Source organism: Cheilinus undulatus, linkage group 5 (genome assembly GCF_018320785.1).
Source record: "Cheilinus undulatus linkage group 5, ASM1832078v1, whole genome shotgun sequence".
Lineage (NCBI taxonomy): Eukaryota > Metazoa > Chordata > Actinopteri > Labriformes > Labridae > Cheilinus > Cheilinus undulatus.
Genome location: NC_054869.1, coordinates 21718174 through 21736411, shown reverse-complemented (window position 1 = coordinate 21736411; position 18238 = coordinate 21718174). Strand labels below are relative to the sequence as shown.

The 18238-nt window shown below is 40.2% G+C and overlaps 1 protein-coding gene across 2 annotated transcripts; it reads right to left on the bottom strand.

The window, feature by feature from the left end:
- Positions 1 to 77: 77 nt before the first annotated feature.
- thbs4a (thrombospondin 4a) lies at positions 78 to 15887 on the bottom strand. Of its 2 annotated transcripts, none has more exons than XM_041786934.1 (23): positions 15604 to 15887; positions 14616 to 14813; positions 14288 to 14535; positions 12643 to 12766; positions 12446 to 12537; positions 11622 to 11673; positions 11333 to 11547; positions 11119 to 11256; positions 10918 to 10998; positions 10555 to 10707; positions 10348 to 10452; positions 10160 to 10267; positions 8669 to 8828; positions 7614 to 7732; positions 7487 to 7539; positions 4473 to 4557; positions 4260 to 4356; positions 4009 to 4187; positions 3871 to 3919; positions 3579 to 3775; positions 792 to 964; positions 567 to 706; positions 78 to 473 (listed from the first exon to the last, which is right to left on the bottom strand). In XM_041786934.1, the coding sequence occupies exons 1-23, from the start codon at positions 15680 to 15682 to the stop codon at positions 424 to 426; spliced, it is 2895 nt and encodes a 964-aa protein (XP_041642868.1). In that variant the 5' UTR covers positions 15683 to 15887; the 3' UTR covers positions 78 to 423. The 2 variants fall into 2 exon arrangements, with proteins under 2 accessions (XP_041642868.1, XP_041642869.1); XM_041786935.1 differs by having other exon boundaries at positions 11333 to 11535.
- Between the last annotated feature and the right edge of the window lie 2351 nt (positions 15888 to 18238).

The window sequence follows — 18238 nt, the reverse complement described above, 5'->3', positions numbered from 1 at the left end:
GGTGTCTTTATTTAGTGATGTGGTGTTCCTTCATGCAGAGATTTTACTCAAAAACACATGAAGAGAAACTGTTTTTGTGGAATGCTTAATATTTTATTGTACTTGATATATGTTTAAAAACAAGTATTTAATCTTGAGTATTCAGAAGGAGGTGATTTTTCATAGACATACACAGAACCTGCTGAGGATTTAAACAAAATGTACTGGCTTCAATTATACAAAATGAACTTATATAATGCCCAAAGTTATACTTTCTTATAATCCTTTCAGTAAAGTAATAAGGTCAAAATAACATCACTTAACAACAACTTTTGTGCTCCCTCTCACATTCGTCCTTCATCTCATGTCCTCTTCCTCTGCACTCTCAGCTGTACAGATCTGCCTTTCTCCACGTTTTTGACTAATCTCTCCCATTCTTCCGCTTCACTCTGTGTTTTGAGTGTTGAGACCTTCATAGTCCAGAGGGATAGTATCTGTGGAGAGAAAAGATAGGACTCATAAGCATGTTTATTATAACAGAGAGAACAGCCAGCCAAAGGGGCAGGAACCTGTTCCTGCAGACTCACCGTTACATCTGTACTTCAAATTGGACCAGATTATATTCTCCTGAGAGAAGCAGAACACTCCCAGTCTCCCTCCTCTCATACTTGTATCAATAATCGCTCCTGTGTCTGCCACCAGATCTGAGCCCTCAAAGAAGCGAGCCCTGAATCATAAAGGTTGGAGATGAATTGGTTCATCAGTTAATGCAACACAAGTGTATTTGAGTATGAGTGAACATCTGTTTGTACCTGATATATCCGACTTGTGGTCTATGCTGGAGGAACCAGCGATAGGAGACCTTGTCCTTCCAGCCCACATTCCTTGGATCCTTCCACAGGAGACGGACCTGGTCTTGGGTGTCTCCTGTGTGCCAGAGGGAGTTCCTCAGGTACTCACCAGGACCTGTCTTCGACTTCACAGCCTGGGGATAGCATAAGAGAGGGCGGAGACTGATACTGAATATAAATTTCCTTGGGACTGGGAAATAAACCAGTTTACATTCTAGGAACTGGCATTTATTTTGCATGTGTTATTATATGTAGGTGCATATAAAAATTAACCTGACACGCCAGATGGATTTGTTTCACACATCCATCTGGGAAAGCTTCAATAGGAAACGTTTGAGAAAAGGCAGGAGTGTGATTTGGTCAATGTTCTGTCTGTCACATCTCTATGGACCAATCAGAGCAACAAAACACGTGACGTAGCCGCTAACAAGCTGCGCATGCGCAGCTACTGAGGAATAACACAAAACATGGCGACTATAGACATGTCAGTACTCGACTTTTGTTGTTTTTGAAAAGAAAACAACTCACTGCTGTTCTTTGTTCTTCCTTTAATGAAGAAATTTCGTCAAGTTCTGATAAAACTGGTGCTTCAGCAGCATCCACGCTAAGTTCTTCTGCCAATCGCACCGGCCTCTTGCTGCTGTCTGTTTACGTCACGACACTGCTGCGCCTGGAAGTATTGCCCCTCATTGCTGATTGGTCCTGTCACTTTCTAACCGGGCCCATACAGTTCAGATGGGAGCTTTGCAAGATGGATTCGCCAGTGAGAAACAAGGAAACGGGCAAATCCATCTGCTTTGCAAGATTATATAAAAATAGAATCATGAAAAAGATCAATTTTTCCTGGGATTTCATTCCAGCAGTGAAACCTCCATGTATTCAAGATGCATCTCATTCAAAGTGAATTATTTTATGACTTTTTTTGTTTAAATGTTGATGGTTACAGCTTAAAGCTCACAAAAATCCAACATCTCAAAATATAAGAATATCACAAAACACCAATCGAAAAAAAGGTTTATGATACAGAAATGTTGACCTTCTGGAAATATGCTTTTTTTATGTACTCAGTAATTGGTTGGCGCTCCTTTTGCATAAATTATTGCATATATGTGATGGGGCATGGAGCCCATCAGTCCGTGGCACTGCTGGGGTGTTATGAAGCCCAGATTGCTCTGATTGCAGCCTTCAGCTCGTCTGTAATGTTGAGTATGGTATTTCTCATCTTCCTCTTGACAGTACCTCATAGATTCTCTCAGGGGATCAGGTCAGGCCAGTTGGCTGGCCAATCAAACACAGAAATACCACAGTCAGCTAACTAGTTTCTGGTAGTTTTGTGAGCAGGTTCCATGGCTGACAGTGTTGACTTTGGACTTGATAAAGCACAGAGGACCAACGCCAGCAGAAGACATGGTGCCCCAAACCACCATTGACTGTGAAAACCTCACACTGGACTTCTAGCACCTCTGATTCTGTACCCTCCAGATTTATGGACCTTGATTTCCAAAAGGAGAAACACTTTTGACAGTAAACACAAAAGCTATATGCAGAGAGTAGAAGTGGCAAAAATTTAGCTAGCTACCTACCACTGGAAACAAAGAAGATGCAAATTATATGCCATGTGGGAAAAAATTAAACTCCCCTCTAAGTTCATAAAAACATTTATCAGGGTTTGAATTTAGTAGCCTACATTTATTAACACAATAAGATCAGACTAGTTAACTCCTGTTTGAGATTTCTCATCATATATGTCAGTTCAGCATCGAAACAATCATCCTGGAGCATCTGAGAAGGAAGCTGGATCTGCCAAACATCAAACTTTGTAACATGATAAACTGGTTAACAACAACACAGCAAAACACTGAGTTCAGGTTGTGTTCAGAGTCCCCTGCTCTTCACCTTGCTGACTCATGACTGCACTCCAATAGCATTGTTAAATTTACAGATGTTACAACACTGCTGGGGCAAATCAGTGCAGACAAACGAATTACAGCGAGGAGGATAGGGGAGGATCTGTTATCTATACTATACTAAACAAACACTCTCTAAACATCAGGAAAAAATAAATAAGAAAAATGAAAAAATAAAACAGAAGTGTTATAGCTGGCTACAGAAGAACACTCCCTCTGATCATTAACAATACAGCTATGGGGCTGGTGAGTAACACACAACTACGGGGTTCTCAGGGCCTTTCTGACTTTATCCACTGCCCTATCTCTCAATTAAAGGCATGAAAGTACCAGAAATATCTTTCAGTCGGGAACACTCTCATCAAACATTTTACCATTTTATTGCAAAATGGATGTAGTTTTAGTTGGTGGAGAAGGCTCTGTTCAAGATGCTTCCTGGGTTAATCAAGCAGCATGCTTTGACTTTCCAAGGACTGCATGACTAGAAACCCCCACATGGATAGATACATTTATGACAATTCATATTGAATCAGGGAAAAATTCGTTCAAAAGCAATTAATCCATAGTAGCATAAATCTGAATATGAGGGTGCAATTAGTTTTATGCTTTAAAAGAGGAGGCTGGGATGGAGGAGGTTAAGCTTTGTCAGCAGCGTGGTGCATCAGCATTAATGCAAACAGAGATTAGTGAGAAGTATGTCATAATTTGAAAACACCGCTGTGTTAAAAGAAAGCGGTGTGATTGGCTGTGGGAGCTGGGAGGCGATAATTAAGCTGGGTGATTTAGTGGTAAAGTTCTCTGATAACAGTGCTGCTTAAACAGTCATTATCAGGTATTTTACCTTTAGTTGTATTCCTGGATCAGCGACTGCTCTGAAGGGCGCCGCCTGCCAGTAGGTTTGTTCAGTCTGTTTCCACATTACCACGTAGAAGGACGAGGAGTCCTGGTAACCGAAGATAAAGCCAGCATAGTCGTCATCAGTCACTGTGTTCACATGGAAGGTCCCCTCAAAGTCCACCCCACTGAACGCTGTGTAGCCTACAGATGTAGACAATGGAGAAAAAAACATTTTTGGCAAAGTCTGACCAGATATTTCATTGTTAAACATTGCATGGATCAAAAAGTTTTCTTACCTACAGCAAGGCCAGGATCAGAGTTCATGGTCTGAACTATCTCCATACCCTGTCAGGATGAAAATATTTTTGAGCTTCACACAAACAAAAAATAAACTAATACCCAGAACACATGTGAAGGGGGATGTTTTTTGTTACCTGATTGAGGACCACCCAGTTGGGGTCGATCTGAGAGTCTCCCTCTGGGTCCAGCACCACGGTCTGATAGGCTCTAAAGTCAGTCAGGGTGACCTCAGCGTTCTCTGGACAGTGGTCGATTATGTCGATGACGTTGTCTTTGTCAAAGTCTCCTTCACAAGCATCTCCGACATTGTCATCTGAAACACGAGGATGCAGTTTAGGAATAACCAGTTACAGGACAGAACAGAAACAGGATAGGTGATGCTTACTGTCTGTATCCCTCTGGTCTGGGTTTGGTACTAATCTACAATTATCCTCTTCATCCAGTATGCCATCGTTATCATCATCATCATCACAGTCGTCTCCCTATCAAGAAATAATGACACACTTGGAGCATCATAGAACAGTCTGTGTCAGCAAAGGTGCAATGAATCATGGAATATGGTTGATTAAAATGATTAAGAATGAAAAAGAGATCAAACCATCCCATCCTTGTCTGTGTCCAGCTGAGAGGAGTTGATGACGGTGGGACAGTTGTCTTTTGAGTTCTGGTGGCCGTCACCGTCACTGACAAAGAAAAAAAAAACAAGCAGATAAAACAAATATAGATGTCTTTACATATGCTGCTGTTCAAAAGAGTAAAAGCTAACGTTATATTTGCATAGCTGCTGTATAGAACTGAAACTGTAGTCAGATAACACATTTATGCAAGTATGAAATTGTGTGCCAAAAAAAAAAGCAGAACCATTGATTGGTAAAGTTACCACAGTTTTTCAAGTCAGTGGACAAAACAATAACTAACCACCACCTCCCCTTTAATTTGTTTAAGAAAGTGAGTCTGCATCACAATCATCTACTCTAAATATTTGCCTTGTGGCTTTCTGCAATCTACTTAGCAGTAGCACCTGTGATTGATTAGTCCTGTTAAAGGGATTGTTCACCTGTATCTGTGTAAGTTTTATGATCAGTTTCAAATTTCTTTTGCCTTTGTCTGGTCATATTGTTTATTATAATTTACATCAAATGTTAGCCAGAGCTATCGCTTCAAGGCTTTTGATTTTACTTAGCTTGGACAGTGACAAAGAGGTAAGTCAATGAGAGAGACGCAGAATGACATGCAGGAAAGAAGCTGCAGGTCAGACATGAACCTAAGTAGGCTGCCTACTTTGTAGTATCAGTCTATCTAGCTCAAAGCTACTGCTAGGCCACCAGCATAGGCAAAGCATGTCGACCAAAAGTATTCAAAAGAGTTCCACCTTAATAAGTACTATTGCCAAGCCCAACCCTCCAAAGCCACGGGCCAATCATGTTTCTTGCAGCTCCAAATGATGTGCATTTGGTAAAGGCAACACTGATACAAGGTATCCTGGATGGATAGAGAATGAAGTTTGTTTTAACCTGTTACAAAAGTGTGGCAGACCACAAAGTCAGCTCAAGGTAAAGAAGATCAACTAGGATGCCAACATTTTTTCTTTTTTTTTTTTTGTTCTTAGATTTATTTTTGGGCCATTTCATGACTTTATTAGATAGAGGAAGGACAGTGGATAGACTTGGAAACAGGGAAGAGAGTGGGGAGAGACATGAGATAAAGGGACACAGGCTGGATTTGAACCCGTGGTGCCTGTGTACATGGGTAGCACCTTAAACCACTAGGCCATCTGCACCAATGCCAATATCTATCCTAAGTTAATAGTACATAGTGCCAGAAAAGTTTCTGCAAATAAGATGTGTGTATACAGTGAATTCAGAAAATATTTAGACCCACTCCAATTTTTTCAATCTTTCAATTTGTTATGTCGCAGCCTGATGCTGCTGTCAAAAAATGCAATGCATAACAGAAGGAAAACCAAGCCATGGGGTCAAAGGAACTGCCTGCAGAGCTCAGAGACAGGATTGCTGCAAGGCACAGATCTGGGGAATGCTACAAGAAAAACTTATTGCACTGAAAGTTTCCAAGAGCACAGTGGCATCCATTATTCCCAAATGGAAAACATTTGGCACAACCGGGACTCTTCCAAAAGCTGGCTGCCCTGCCAAACTGAGCAACTGGTGGAGAAGGGCCTTAGCAAGAGAGCTGACCAAGGACCCCATGGCCACTCTGATTGAGATCCTGAGGCCCTATGTGGAGATGGCACAGAGTTCTAGACAGACAACCATGACTGTAGCCCTCCACTGATCTGGCCTTATGGCAGAGTGGCCAGACAGAAGCCTCAGGTCAATGCAAACCACATGAAAGACTGCCCACTCAGGTTTCACATGGAGTTTTTTGCAAACTCCAAGTAGGCTTTTTGTGTTTCGCAAGGCCCCCATCTCTTCTATAGACAGGTGTGTGCCTTTCCAGATCACATCCAGTCAATTTAATTTACCACAGGTGGACTCCAATCAAACTGTAGAAACATCTCAGGGATAATCAAGAGAAATGAGAGGAACCTGGGTTGAATTTCAAGTGTTTTTGGGTCTGAATTCTTATGTTAATGGGATATTTCAGTTTTATATTTTTCACAAATTTGAAGAATGTTCTAAAATTCTGTTTTCACTTTGTCATGATGGAGTACTAAGTGTAGATTGACGAGAACAAAAATGATTTTTTTTCCGACTGTAGCATCAAGCTGCAATATAGCAAAATTGAAAAAAGTAATACTTTCTGTATGAACTGTATAACCTCATAGATTATGTCACTATCATGTTTAACATCACCTTGCAGTAAGCTTTGCTATGTAATACTGCCATAAGTTAGCAAACTGCTGTTTCTTTACGGCCAGCTTCAGTAGTGTAATGCTCACCATGCCATCTTTTCAACATAGTATCTTTGTTCTTTGACAATCTGACATCAGTGTTAACTGTGGCCAAAGGGTGTAGGCCAAGTTAAAGCCCACCAAAATGAAAACCATTCACTTGGGCAGCACGCGATTGTTTGTCCGAGTGAGCTAAGAGGCTTAGCGATAGGTCAACTGGTTATATTAGCCTGTTGTAAAAGTCTTGTGAATGCTGAGATTATCCTTTACTTATTATGTAGTGCTGCTAATCCCACCTAAAAGTCCCTGTTCTTTTAAAAAGTACCATCAGGGGGTAAAACGAGAAACCCAGAGTACCTTCTTGGATACATAGTCTCAGGGGGAAGTTCCTGAGGTGGAAATAGACTTTTTGTCTCTTCTTGCCCTTTGATTGTCGGCCTGGTAGCACTAAGCAGTCTCGGGGGAAGATCTAAGAAGTGGCCTGTAATGAGCGGTTACCAGTTGATCTGAATGGGTACTAGAACTATCAAACAGCTTAGTTAGAAGCAGGGTCTGAGGACAAATTAACTTCCTAAAACACAATGACAAACCTCTAGATATTAAAGGGAGACCCCTACATCCTGAAAACACTGATTTGATTGATGAAACTTTTTACAAGCATCCTCTAGGATGATGTCATTTCTGTATTGAGCTTTTAAAGTGTGTAATTCCACATTTTTGAACAGCAGCATTAAGCCACGAGTCATGGCTGTTGGCTCTACCTGTCTATATTGTCGTCACAGGTATCTCCAACAAGATCATCATCTGAGTCCGACTGCAGGAAGACAAAACAAAGTTATAACAACAGAGTAATCTTAATCTTTATCAGGTCATTGTTTGTTTTGTTACCTGGTTAGGGTTGAACATATCAGGACAACTGTCACAGGCGTCTCCCACCCCATCTTTGTCTTTGTCTGCCTGGTCTGGGTTGGGAACTCCTGGGCAGTTATCGAGGATATTCTTCAAACCTGAGAACAAAAACACCGTAGGGATTTATTTTTTGTGTCATGTGTTAAGGCCCTGACAGGAGGAGAAAAACCAGCATGACAGAATGCAGCATACAGACAGCGGCTGTCAAACCCATCAGCAGATGGCAGTGTTTGTTTAAGGCAAAGGTGAAATAGTTTCCAGTGGTCTTCAACGCCTGGCGGAGGCTTAACGTGGAAAAATGGTTTTAGAGAGGAGACAGACATGACCAAGCACTCAGCAATCCAGGCCTGGAGTTAAAGACATAACCAAACGATCAAGAGTTTGGAGTTCTGCCAACGTGAGTGAGCAGGGGTCATTGCACAGTCTCTAAACATGCAACCTGCGTAGGCATAAAAAGGTAAACACATGATGGCAACAAGTAAAAACTCTGTTTCCAGTGGAACAAATGAGAGGTACTCTAAAAGGGCAATCAAAGTGAGGTATGTGAGAAAAGTTTGTTGGACAACACGTACAATTCCAGTTGGAACATTTAACACTGTTTCTTCAGGGTTCTTTTTTTAGCTTTAATAAAGCCTGTGTTGTTTTCCTGAAAGTGTGTGATCTAAGCAGCAGAGGATGTGAATTTGAAACAGACACAAAAAAGAATGTGAGGATGTTTTGAACAGATTAAGTGGTGCCCTTCAGTATTTTCCAGCAGACAGGGTGGTAAAGGTTGTCTTCTTGTCCAGACAGCCTGTGGTTTGGATAACTCTCAAACACACGGTAGTCTTTTTATGTGATTATCAGCCATTAGGATTCATGATACATTCCTTACTTTATCACTGCTAATTAACGCAATAAAGGAGTAACAGTCCCATTATAACACCTCACAACTTCCATTCTTTTTGTGACCATTTACAAAAATGACAGTAGTTTTCCTAGAGATGCAAAAAAAAAAACACAGAACATATGTTAACATCACTAACAGACCATACCGTCTCCATCCATATCATCATCGCACTCATCTCCCAGCCCGTCCTTATCAGTATCCTTCTGAGAGGGGTTATCAACAGTTATGCAGTTGTCACAGGCGTCACCATGAAGATCCTTATCGCTGTTCTTTTGGTCCACGTTAGGGACAAGCCAGCAGTTGTCCTGGAACAGAGAAAAAAATGTGTAGTGCAATGGTAATGGAAAATGTACAATTCTGTTCAGATAGACCACAAAATCAGGGTATATATAGACAATAAGACATTGAATTTAATACTTTAAGACCTTTTAAGAGACCCTCTTCAAACATTTTAAGACCTATCGCATCTTCAGTTTCTAACCAGCTTCATTAACAAAACAGTTGTGTGCATGTTTTGAGCTGACAGTAAAACAAGAACTTGACAAAAAGAAAAGAATGATGAAAAGAAAAATGACAGGTTTTAGTATGGAAATTAAATTTCTTGGAGCATTTTGAGATTAGACTATGAGAAAAAAGAACCAGATAGGTAGCTGAATGGAAAAGCTATCCAAAAACCTGGAATGATCTTTTTACAAGCACTGCCTTAAAACAAAAAGAACCCTCACAATTACGTATTTAGAAAAAAAGCAAGGTATAATTGCCAATTTCAGGATACTTCTAATAATCTATTGTGATTTGAAAGCATTGATGTGTCGGTGATCACTTTACTGTTACAGCTGATCAGCCTTAGCTCAAAATAATTTAGCTGTGTTAATTTCAACAATTTAACTTCACAAGTCTGGGAAAAATTCAGGTCAGATCTGGCTGTTTCAAAATATCACGTGTGTGATTAAATCTGAATATAAAAAACAAAATCAGAAATCTAGCCTACAGCCTCTTTAGTTGAAATGGCTATACAAATAGAATAAAAAACTGCAAAATTTAAGATCTGAAAGTCTTGCATCTAAGCCTTTTTTAAAAACCTTAATTTGCAGAATTGATTGATCAACTTTTAATACTTTTTAACCCTTTGGAGTCTATGGACATCCAAATCATGTGACTGATTTAAGCCTTGTCAAGTATCAATTTTAACTTGTATCGAAAGTGTGAATTTCAAAATAAATTCAATTTTTAAAATTGTGTTGAAAGTCCAAGTAAAACCAGATTTATGGTAAATAATTTATGTTATGCAATGTTGTATATAACTTTGATGTTTGCTAAACTGGTACAAAAGATTTTGAAATTCACAATTAATATTTGCATTCTAAGTTATAACAGTGGTTCTTCCTACTAGTATTTTATGTTTTTTGAGTGTGTGATTTTAGGTCAAATGTGTTAATACAGTTTTTAAAAAAGAAAAGAAAAACTGTAAAATCACACGTGAGGTTGTGCTGAAAAAAATGATACAAAACAAGACAAGTCAAACAGTCTTTAAGGTGAAATATAAAGGTAAAGTGAAATGTAGTAAAAAATATATACCCTTGACCCCAGAGGGTTGAGACCCTGCAAACATCCTGAAAATGTGTGAATCACTTACATCTATGTTAATAATGCCATCACTGTCTGCGTCGTCATCACACGCGTCGCCCATCCCATCCCTGTCTGCATCCTCTTGTCCAGAGTTTGGAACAAACACACAATTATCCTGGAAAAGAAGGAAAGTATGAAAAGTAATGCTACAGGGAATTCCATGCATGAGAGGCAGGTCAGTGTAGAAATGAGTACCTTCTTACAGTTGTTGTCTCTGCATGTGAGCTTACTGTCTGGATATGCATCGATATCTGTGTCCTTTCCACACACATAGCCATTTCCTGCCCAACCAACGCCACACTACAAGAAGCATGTGGTCATGATACAATGATGAAATGTTGAACAGCACCATAAGAGAGGATTCTGCAAGGTAAGTTTATTTAAAGATGTCTGTCTGCTCACCATGCAGCTAATGCTGCCGTCTCTCTCCACTACACACTCGGCGTTGACGTCACAGGGGTTTGGCTGACCATCTGGGCAAAGCCTGGTACCTTGGCAGCCGCTCACTTGGTCACCTGTAAAGCCTGTTTTACAGTCTCCACAGCGGAAGGAGCCCTAGTGAGGACAGAAAACAGTGAACAACCCGGGTCTTCTGCTAAAAGGTGAGTGGCTATCAGAGGTGGAAGAATCTCAGTAAAAGTCCTGGTCTATGAATCTACTCAAATAAAAGTAAACAGAATTTAATTTAAAGTTTGCTTTGAGTACTGAGTAGCTACTGAGGAGCTGTACAGTAAAATATGTTCTTTTTTATGATCAAAAGCTTACCATGGTGTTGTGGCAGTGCGAGTTTGGAGTGCAACCTCCGTTCTCAGGTGGGCCAAGACATTCATCAATATCCTCACACACCTAAGTAAAGCAGAAATAAAATGAATGTATATAAAGAAAAAGGTTTACTCTCTTTCAACAAAGGTAAGCGAATGAAAAAGAATTCATTTTTAATATAGAGCATACTCAGTGTTGTTCTACCTGTTTGTTTGTTTTTGCATAAGACACTCCCACTCCGGTTAATTCAGGTCCAGTGTATCCCAGAGGACAGCGTCCACAGCGGAAACCAGGAGCGGTGTTCACACACGGCACCCCGGGGAAACATGGGCCAAACTGACACTGAAACACACAGGAAAGTCCATGAGTAGCTGCTAACTAGTGCTACTTTAATCCTAAAAGCAATTAATTCTCATACCTCATCTACATCATCACAATGCACTCCATCCCCTGTATATCCGTCTGGACAGGGGGCACACTGGAAACCCCCTGAGTCTGTAGGGATGCACATGTCCTGTGTGAAACAGGTCCCAGGTAGACACTGAGTCAGATGCTGAGGCTGCATTACAAACTGTCCCGGAGTTGGAGCTGGACCCGTGTTTGTTGGACTACCTCCAAGACCTGCAGACACATCTACTCAGGAATGTTAAAATGAAAATTTTCAGTTTTGTTTATAAAACATAGAGATTAAAAATCAAAAGTTGTACCACAAGGAAGACACTCTGTGAGGGTATTCCTGAGGAAATTTGTCTCCTTAATCTAGAACAGAAAAAAGCATGTTATCATTTTACAGCTTGTGTCAATAGAAGTAAATCTGAATTATACCTTTTTAAGTAAGTTCATAAAATCTGAAACAAAGATGGCTTTAAAAGCTTTGAATATTTGTCTGTTGAGGAATGCTCCAGTGATCTGTTTCCCTACATAAAGCATTGTCTCAGCGTTCATGCCAAGTCTGAGTGCTGAGCTGTATAACAGGGGTTTTATTGCCCCCGGGCTCTTTGTTTGAAGCTTTATCTCTGGACAAATCTTTTGCTTTAAATGATTATCTGAAATTATCCACTTGTACCTCTCCTGGGGTAAAAGCTTCTGCTTTTACTTAACTTTCTCCTTCCAAGGTAACGTTAAGTCTTGAAACAAAGGGATTACAGAAGGTCTGCATGCTCTCACAGTCTGGATTCTTAATGTTCACAACAAATCGCTGATTTAATTACAAAACCAATCTTACCCCGAGGAATGGGAAATTCCAAATGGTTGCAAAAAAGCCAACATTCCTCTTCTAAAACTAGGTAGCTCTACAAAATCACCAGAATCCTCTCCACATTTTCTTCTCCCATGAGTTCTCTAAAATACTATGCTTTATTCATTTCTTTTAGTACCAGCATCATTCTAATCTGGCCTTAATCATCTAAATAGTGAATTTATAACTTTAAATCCCTTGAAAATTTTCAGATGTGAACTTTAATATGTCTGCCCTTTTCTATCAGGAGTAACTCATGTGAGACAAACAAGACTGAACCACAGAGCAGATTACCTGCTGGTTGAGCAGCTGCTTCATCTCAGCCAACATGCTCTTCAGCTCCTGCATGGTAGTCTGGTCCTGTACAACTTGGCCCCCCTGGATACCTGAGGAAGAAAATCAAATTAACAACACGTCTTCTTGTTTTGATTCAATATGACTGCATGTGATATAAAAAGAGAATGCCAGCCGATATTTTGCACTCTTCTCACCCAGCAGCTGCAACGTCTCCCTTGCAGAAGCTCGAGATTCAACACGATCCATGGAGCAGTCCTGCAGAGTGGCCACGTTATCTATGGTGTCTTCTATGACCAGCTTCAGGTCTGTCAGCTCATCCTGACCGAAATTACAAGAAAGGAAATAAACTGAAAGATTAGAGAAGAGTGCATCTTACTAGTATAATTGGCAGACTGTCTGTGTGTGTGTCTGTCTCAATTTGCACTCCACACCGTTGCTACAGTTGTCCTTTATACCGTTCAGAAGATGTCTTGGGTGTGCTGGTTCAAAACTGGAACCATGAAAAAAAATCATAAATATGCACAGATTTCCTATTAAATCCCAAAATGTTGCACAACGTCATCATTCGGGGATTTCTGCTGCATTCCTTTACCTTGGAAGTTAGAGCTAGAAATGGTGTCACACCTGAGTTGAATGCATTCCATCTGCTAGGAGGTTGTGAGAGTAAGTGATAGAGCTGGTGTTTTGATGATTTGAGCTACCCAACGAGACAAGCTACCTTTGAGCACATGGAGTGAATGGTTAGGATTAGGGACAGACTCTGCAATTGGTTAGCGCTATGGTAACAATTTAGCAAAGTAGCAGATATAGTCAGAACACATGAAAAGGGAATTTTTATGGATGAGATGCTACATCAGCACAACGATCTCCAATCAAAGTAAGCACTCTTTAAAGCATTTCTCGTATTAAACAAGATAAAACAACAGATGTGTCACACGTTGTTGTTAGAATCATTCATTGAGAAATCAATTAATTGAAGTTTTGTCACCTGTAGCCATCTCCCCTTATTATGTTATAGGCTAATCACTGCATAAGTGTGCAAGACGTTGAGCCATTATGCAGTTATCTGGTGGAAAAACACAACTTTCCATGCAAGTTAGCCTTATAGCATTAAGCATCTAATGATTAGGACTGTAGTAGCTTGGCATGAATAGAGTAAAGATTAGCCTACCATCTGGGAGAGCTGATGAAGGTGTGCAGAAATTTTTATGATGCACAGACTTTCCAGAGATCAGGAACAATTTCCCCTCTGTATGACTTGAAGACAAATGATGATAAATGATGTGTAAATAGGGCCGGTAAATATTACTTTGTTATTGATATTCCTAAGGCATAACCAGGAGTTAAATTAGTCTGAGACTCCCAGCTGCTTTTTAATCCATGTGTGGGACCGTTAGGCATGACCAGGATGTGGTCATTTTCTTTGGGTTTCCTTCATTCAGAGAGGAAACTTAATCAGGGTGGTGTTAAGTGAGCATATCAACATTGCTTTTAATTAAATGCACTGTCTGTTATTCTGAAAATTTACCAAGCACAGTCAGATTCCGTGCGGGATGCAGATGGGATTTGACACACCTGTTGCGAGTGCAGGTGGAAGTGGATGGCATGCACTGTGGTAATGGAAAGAAAAGAGTCTCGTGCAGGGCTCTAGTTATTATCAATAAAGCCCCAAAAAATTAGAGCAATGGGTCAGTCAATCACTTTAAAGTTCAGTATTACTACAAACCTTATCCTCTAGTCTATCCAGTTATTGCACTACTGGAAAAACATTCATGTTTATTTACAATTTCTATGCAGCATTTCTCTGTAGCCAAATGTAAAATGTGCATTTTATTTCACCTGTCTGCTTGTCTGCAGGGTCCTGAGGGCCACTTTGTTCGGACCTGGTGAGATTGACCCAAATGCAGCAGGCAGATCATCCAAAGTGTGGGCCAGTCTGCAGTCTATGTAGATGTTGAGGCGAGGCGGGCCGCGCTGCAGACCGCTGGCATGGAGCATCACATGGTGATCCCGACCATCTGCCAGGGTGGGGTGGTTGAAACTGGTCGTGCCGAATCTGCCGTCAGTCTTCAGGTAGCGAAGGATCACTAAGGAGAGAGAAAAGACAGCAGAGGGCCATGCTATAAACATAAAGATTACAGAGTAGTCTTTCAGCTCAATAACTCACCCTTGCTTAGTTTGGCCTGCACGCTGAGCTCCAAGTACTTGGTGTTGTCTTGCGGGTTGATGACACTGAAGAGAGAGGTGGGGGCTTTGTTTTGGAGCCTGAAAGAAGAGAGGAGGAAAGCCTCATCTCTTCCTTTGTTCTTCAGGCTTCCTTGGAGTAAGTCAGGCAGGCAGTCTGGAGACACCAGCAGGTCGTATACTAACACAGGAGAGGAGAGTTAGAAACCAGCATTCTGCTACACTGTATTTCATGTTTCACTTAATTAGCTTCAAGAACATTCAGCACACACACACACACAGCTCTACATCTGGTAAACTGTGACTTCTCTTTTTAGGTATTAATGAATAGCTTGTGTCAGTGTCCACGGCTGTGAATCACCACTGCTGAGTCAGAGAACTAGTCCTTTATTATGTGTGAAAGTGTTTTGTGCATGTGCATGTAACTGTGTATGTGAGTGCACGCTCATGTTTGTATCCTGCTGGGTGTTTTATGGAGTGGTGGACTGGAGATGCAGAAAGGATCAGCAGTAAACTGTTTCCACTGGAACAAACCAAGCACCTCACACCGCCTCACGTGCATGGACCCATTCACACATGTACACAAAAACTCTTGCACACAGCCATGAGCTGAACTCAGGAATAACTGAAGGGGCAGGAAATGGTATGGAAACATTTATGTCGATTCCAGGTAAGTCAAGTCTTGCACATGCACTCTCTCAGATGGCAGGTTGGGTAGTTTTCAACATCTAAGACTGACCTAATGTAGGTCAGAATGTTCTTTTGAAAGACGTCAGATTTTACAAGCCACAAAAAAATCATCTCCACACAAACCATAGATACAATAACCCTTGCAATTTGTGACTCTGCAGATCAGAAATAGTAACACCAGAGAGATCACTGGGCATACATTGATGAGAAAGGCAGGTTTTTACCCCATTCTGATCGAAAAAGACAGTTTCCCAGGAGGCAGGATGTTGTAGAGAACTCACCAATGCCTTGAGCTGTGACACTGAGCACCAGCTGCTGCAGCAGCAGAGACAGAGCTGCTGCTCTGGCCCACACTTCCATTGTCAATGCGTCAGAACAGGATACACCTTGGGTTGAAGCTGGATTCCTGAAGAAAAAACTGTTTTATATCCTCTTTGTCAAAGATTAATAATCTATTAACTGTCCAAGGAATACAGAAAAAATCCAGATGTTGAGGAAAAACCTCGGCAGAGGTGAGGTGATTTTGTGGCCGTTGCTTTTAAAGCAGAGGGGAGTGTCCTTTACTCAGCTGTTAGGAAAGTGGAACTGTGTAGGGACCATTTGAACAGTTTGTGGGAGTGTCTCGTTGCTACTGTTCCATCAGAGGTTTGTTTTTTTAACATGTGCTTCAAAGCTGATGCTGCACCTTTATATGGTAGGAACAGTTAACACAATTAAATCCCTTCAATCAATGAATAAAACAGAATCATTTAATGTATTTTATCATACTTAGAGTATGTTATACTGTATGAGCTTGCCTTTATCTATTTGTGACCCTATTTCTGGGGGTTTAACACAAGTTTTTTATTCACTAGGACTTTTGTTTACTGTCCTCTGGGAAGGTGTGGTATAATACCATAAAATCACTTCAAATCAAACTCTATACAGTCAGCCAGCTTTATCAAATATTTGGAAAGGATTGTGCTCAGGGAAAACTTGATTCCAGCTGGCTTTGTTTTCTTCACAAACATCATCAACCTGTCTCATAGATGTGGGGCTCATCCCTCTGCTCATCTCCAGTAGGCCAGCGTAACTGTGTGCCAGATGTTTTAAAATAAACTGAGTTTTATTCAACTCTTTCTACATGCCCCCGCAAGTCTTTTTATAATCCTATCTGTGGAAGAATTTGGGAAAGGAAGGACAAAGTAGTCTGAACCCTAGAAATGTTTCATGATAGATGTCTGGAGCTTGTCTTAAAAAGTTCTCTTTTTACCTCAAGTACATTTCAACATTTGAGCTGTGAGCTGAAGCCAAAGAGAGACATTTACCATCCCTCAGTGCATCATGTGCGTGCATCTGTCTGTGTTTGGCTCTCTGGTCTCTAACCAAACACCTGGCAGCCTTCAGCAGTCTGTCTATCAGCTCAGGGACAGACTTCATGCTTTTGTTTCCTAAAAAGGGCAAACCACAATGACAGTAGGAGGGAAATTAAGAAATGACATTAAAATTATGATACAAATTGGTAAAAATGTTACTTGTTAATTGCTATGTAGTAAAATATACATTCTTTTTCAATTTTTTAAAATTGATTTATTACCCAGCTAAGCTTTTTTCCCTTTGTGGTAATCTGCAGGATGCTGTTGGATTTATCCATGATCAAAATTACTGTGCTCAGACCCCGGCATGGCTATGCATGGATGTTCTCCAGATGCATACAGCATTGATAAGACTGGGTTATACTGCACTAGGAACAGGCTAGGATATTGAAGTACACAGTCAGGGAATTGCTATCAATGTAATTTTTAAAGAAAGAGACAATTTGATATAAAAATGTTATCAAATAAGTACAAGTACAGAAAAAAAGCTACTCATTACAATAATTTGAGTCGGCTAAATTTGATTAGTTACTTTCCACCCAAGGAAAGAACCACCAAAGTAGTGTGCAGTAATCAGAGGTGGAAAAAGTGCATGCCTATTGTGCTCAAGTAAAACTAAAGTCACTCTGGTTAGAATTTGCTGTGTAAATTTGGTCTATAAATCTACTCATGTAAAAGTAAAAAGTATTTGATTTAAAGTTTACTTTCAGTATTGGGTACTCAGTACTGAGTAGCTACTGAGGAGTTGTACAGTGGAATAGGATCTTCCCTTATTAACCACGTTTTTCAGGTAAAGTCACACCTCTATAATAAAGTAAAACACAACCCAAAATTTAAAGTTTCAATTAGACTCATATAGAGTTAAATCTAACTCTTAAAAAAGTGTCTATAATGCTCCAAATATAGTTAAACAACACTTTTGCAGCTGCTGTAACTCTGTCATGGCAAGGCAATGCATTCTCATGAATAATATGCACCATGCGTTCATTAGGAGCACCTAAAGCCACAGGCAGCAACTTTAACTCAGTGATTTACTTCAACCATGGTGCCTGTGTGTCTCACATTAAAAACAACAATCCACCAGAAACTTGGGCAAATGAAGTCCAGCAGGGTTCAACCTCAAAAAAACAACTAAACACATAAACATCTAAACACTGCTCATGCATCCATGATGAGAAACTCCACCCACAGATTCCCCCAGATTTGAAATGACAGCGGATAAAGCTTTGGTAGATTGACTTCTTATGGAGTTGAACTAACACTGATGGATCAACACTGTCAAATAACTCAACACTGAAGCTCATTTGCACTCAGAGTGGTAAACTGTGAGAATTCAAAGATGAATAAAAATATTTCAAGGTAACGCAAAAGTTTTGTAAGATAATGCAAGAATATGCTTATGTATGTAAGGCCATTTCTGCCAAATAAAAAAGAAAAAATGTGAAAGGCAATTCTAGAAAAAATCCCTAGATATAATTATGAGATAAAAAGTTGAAATTATGAGATAAAAAGACGTAATACTGACTTTTTATCTATTAATTTCATCTTTGTTTCTCATAAT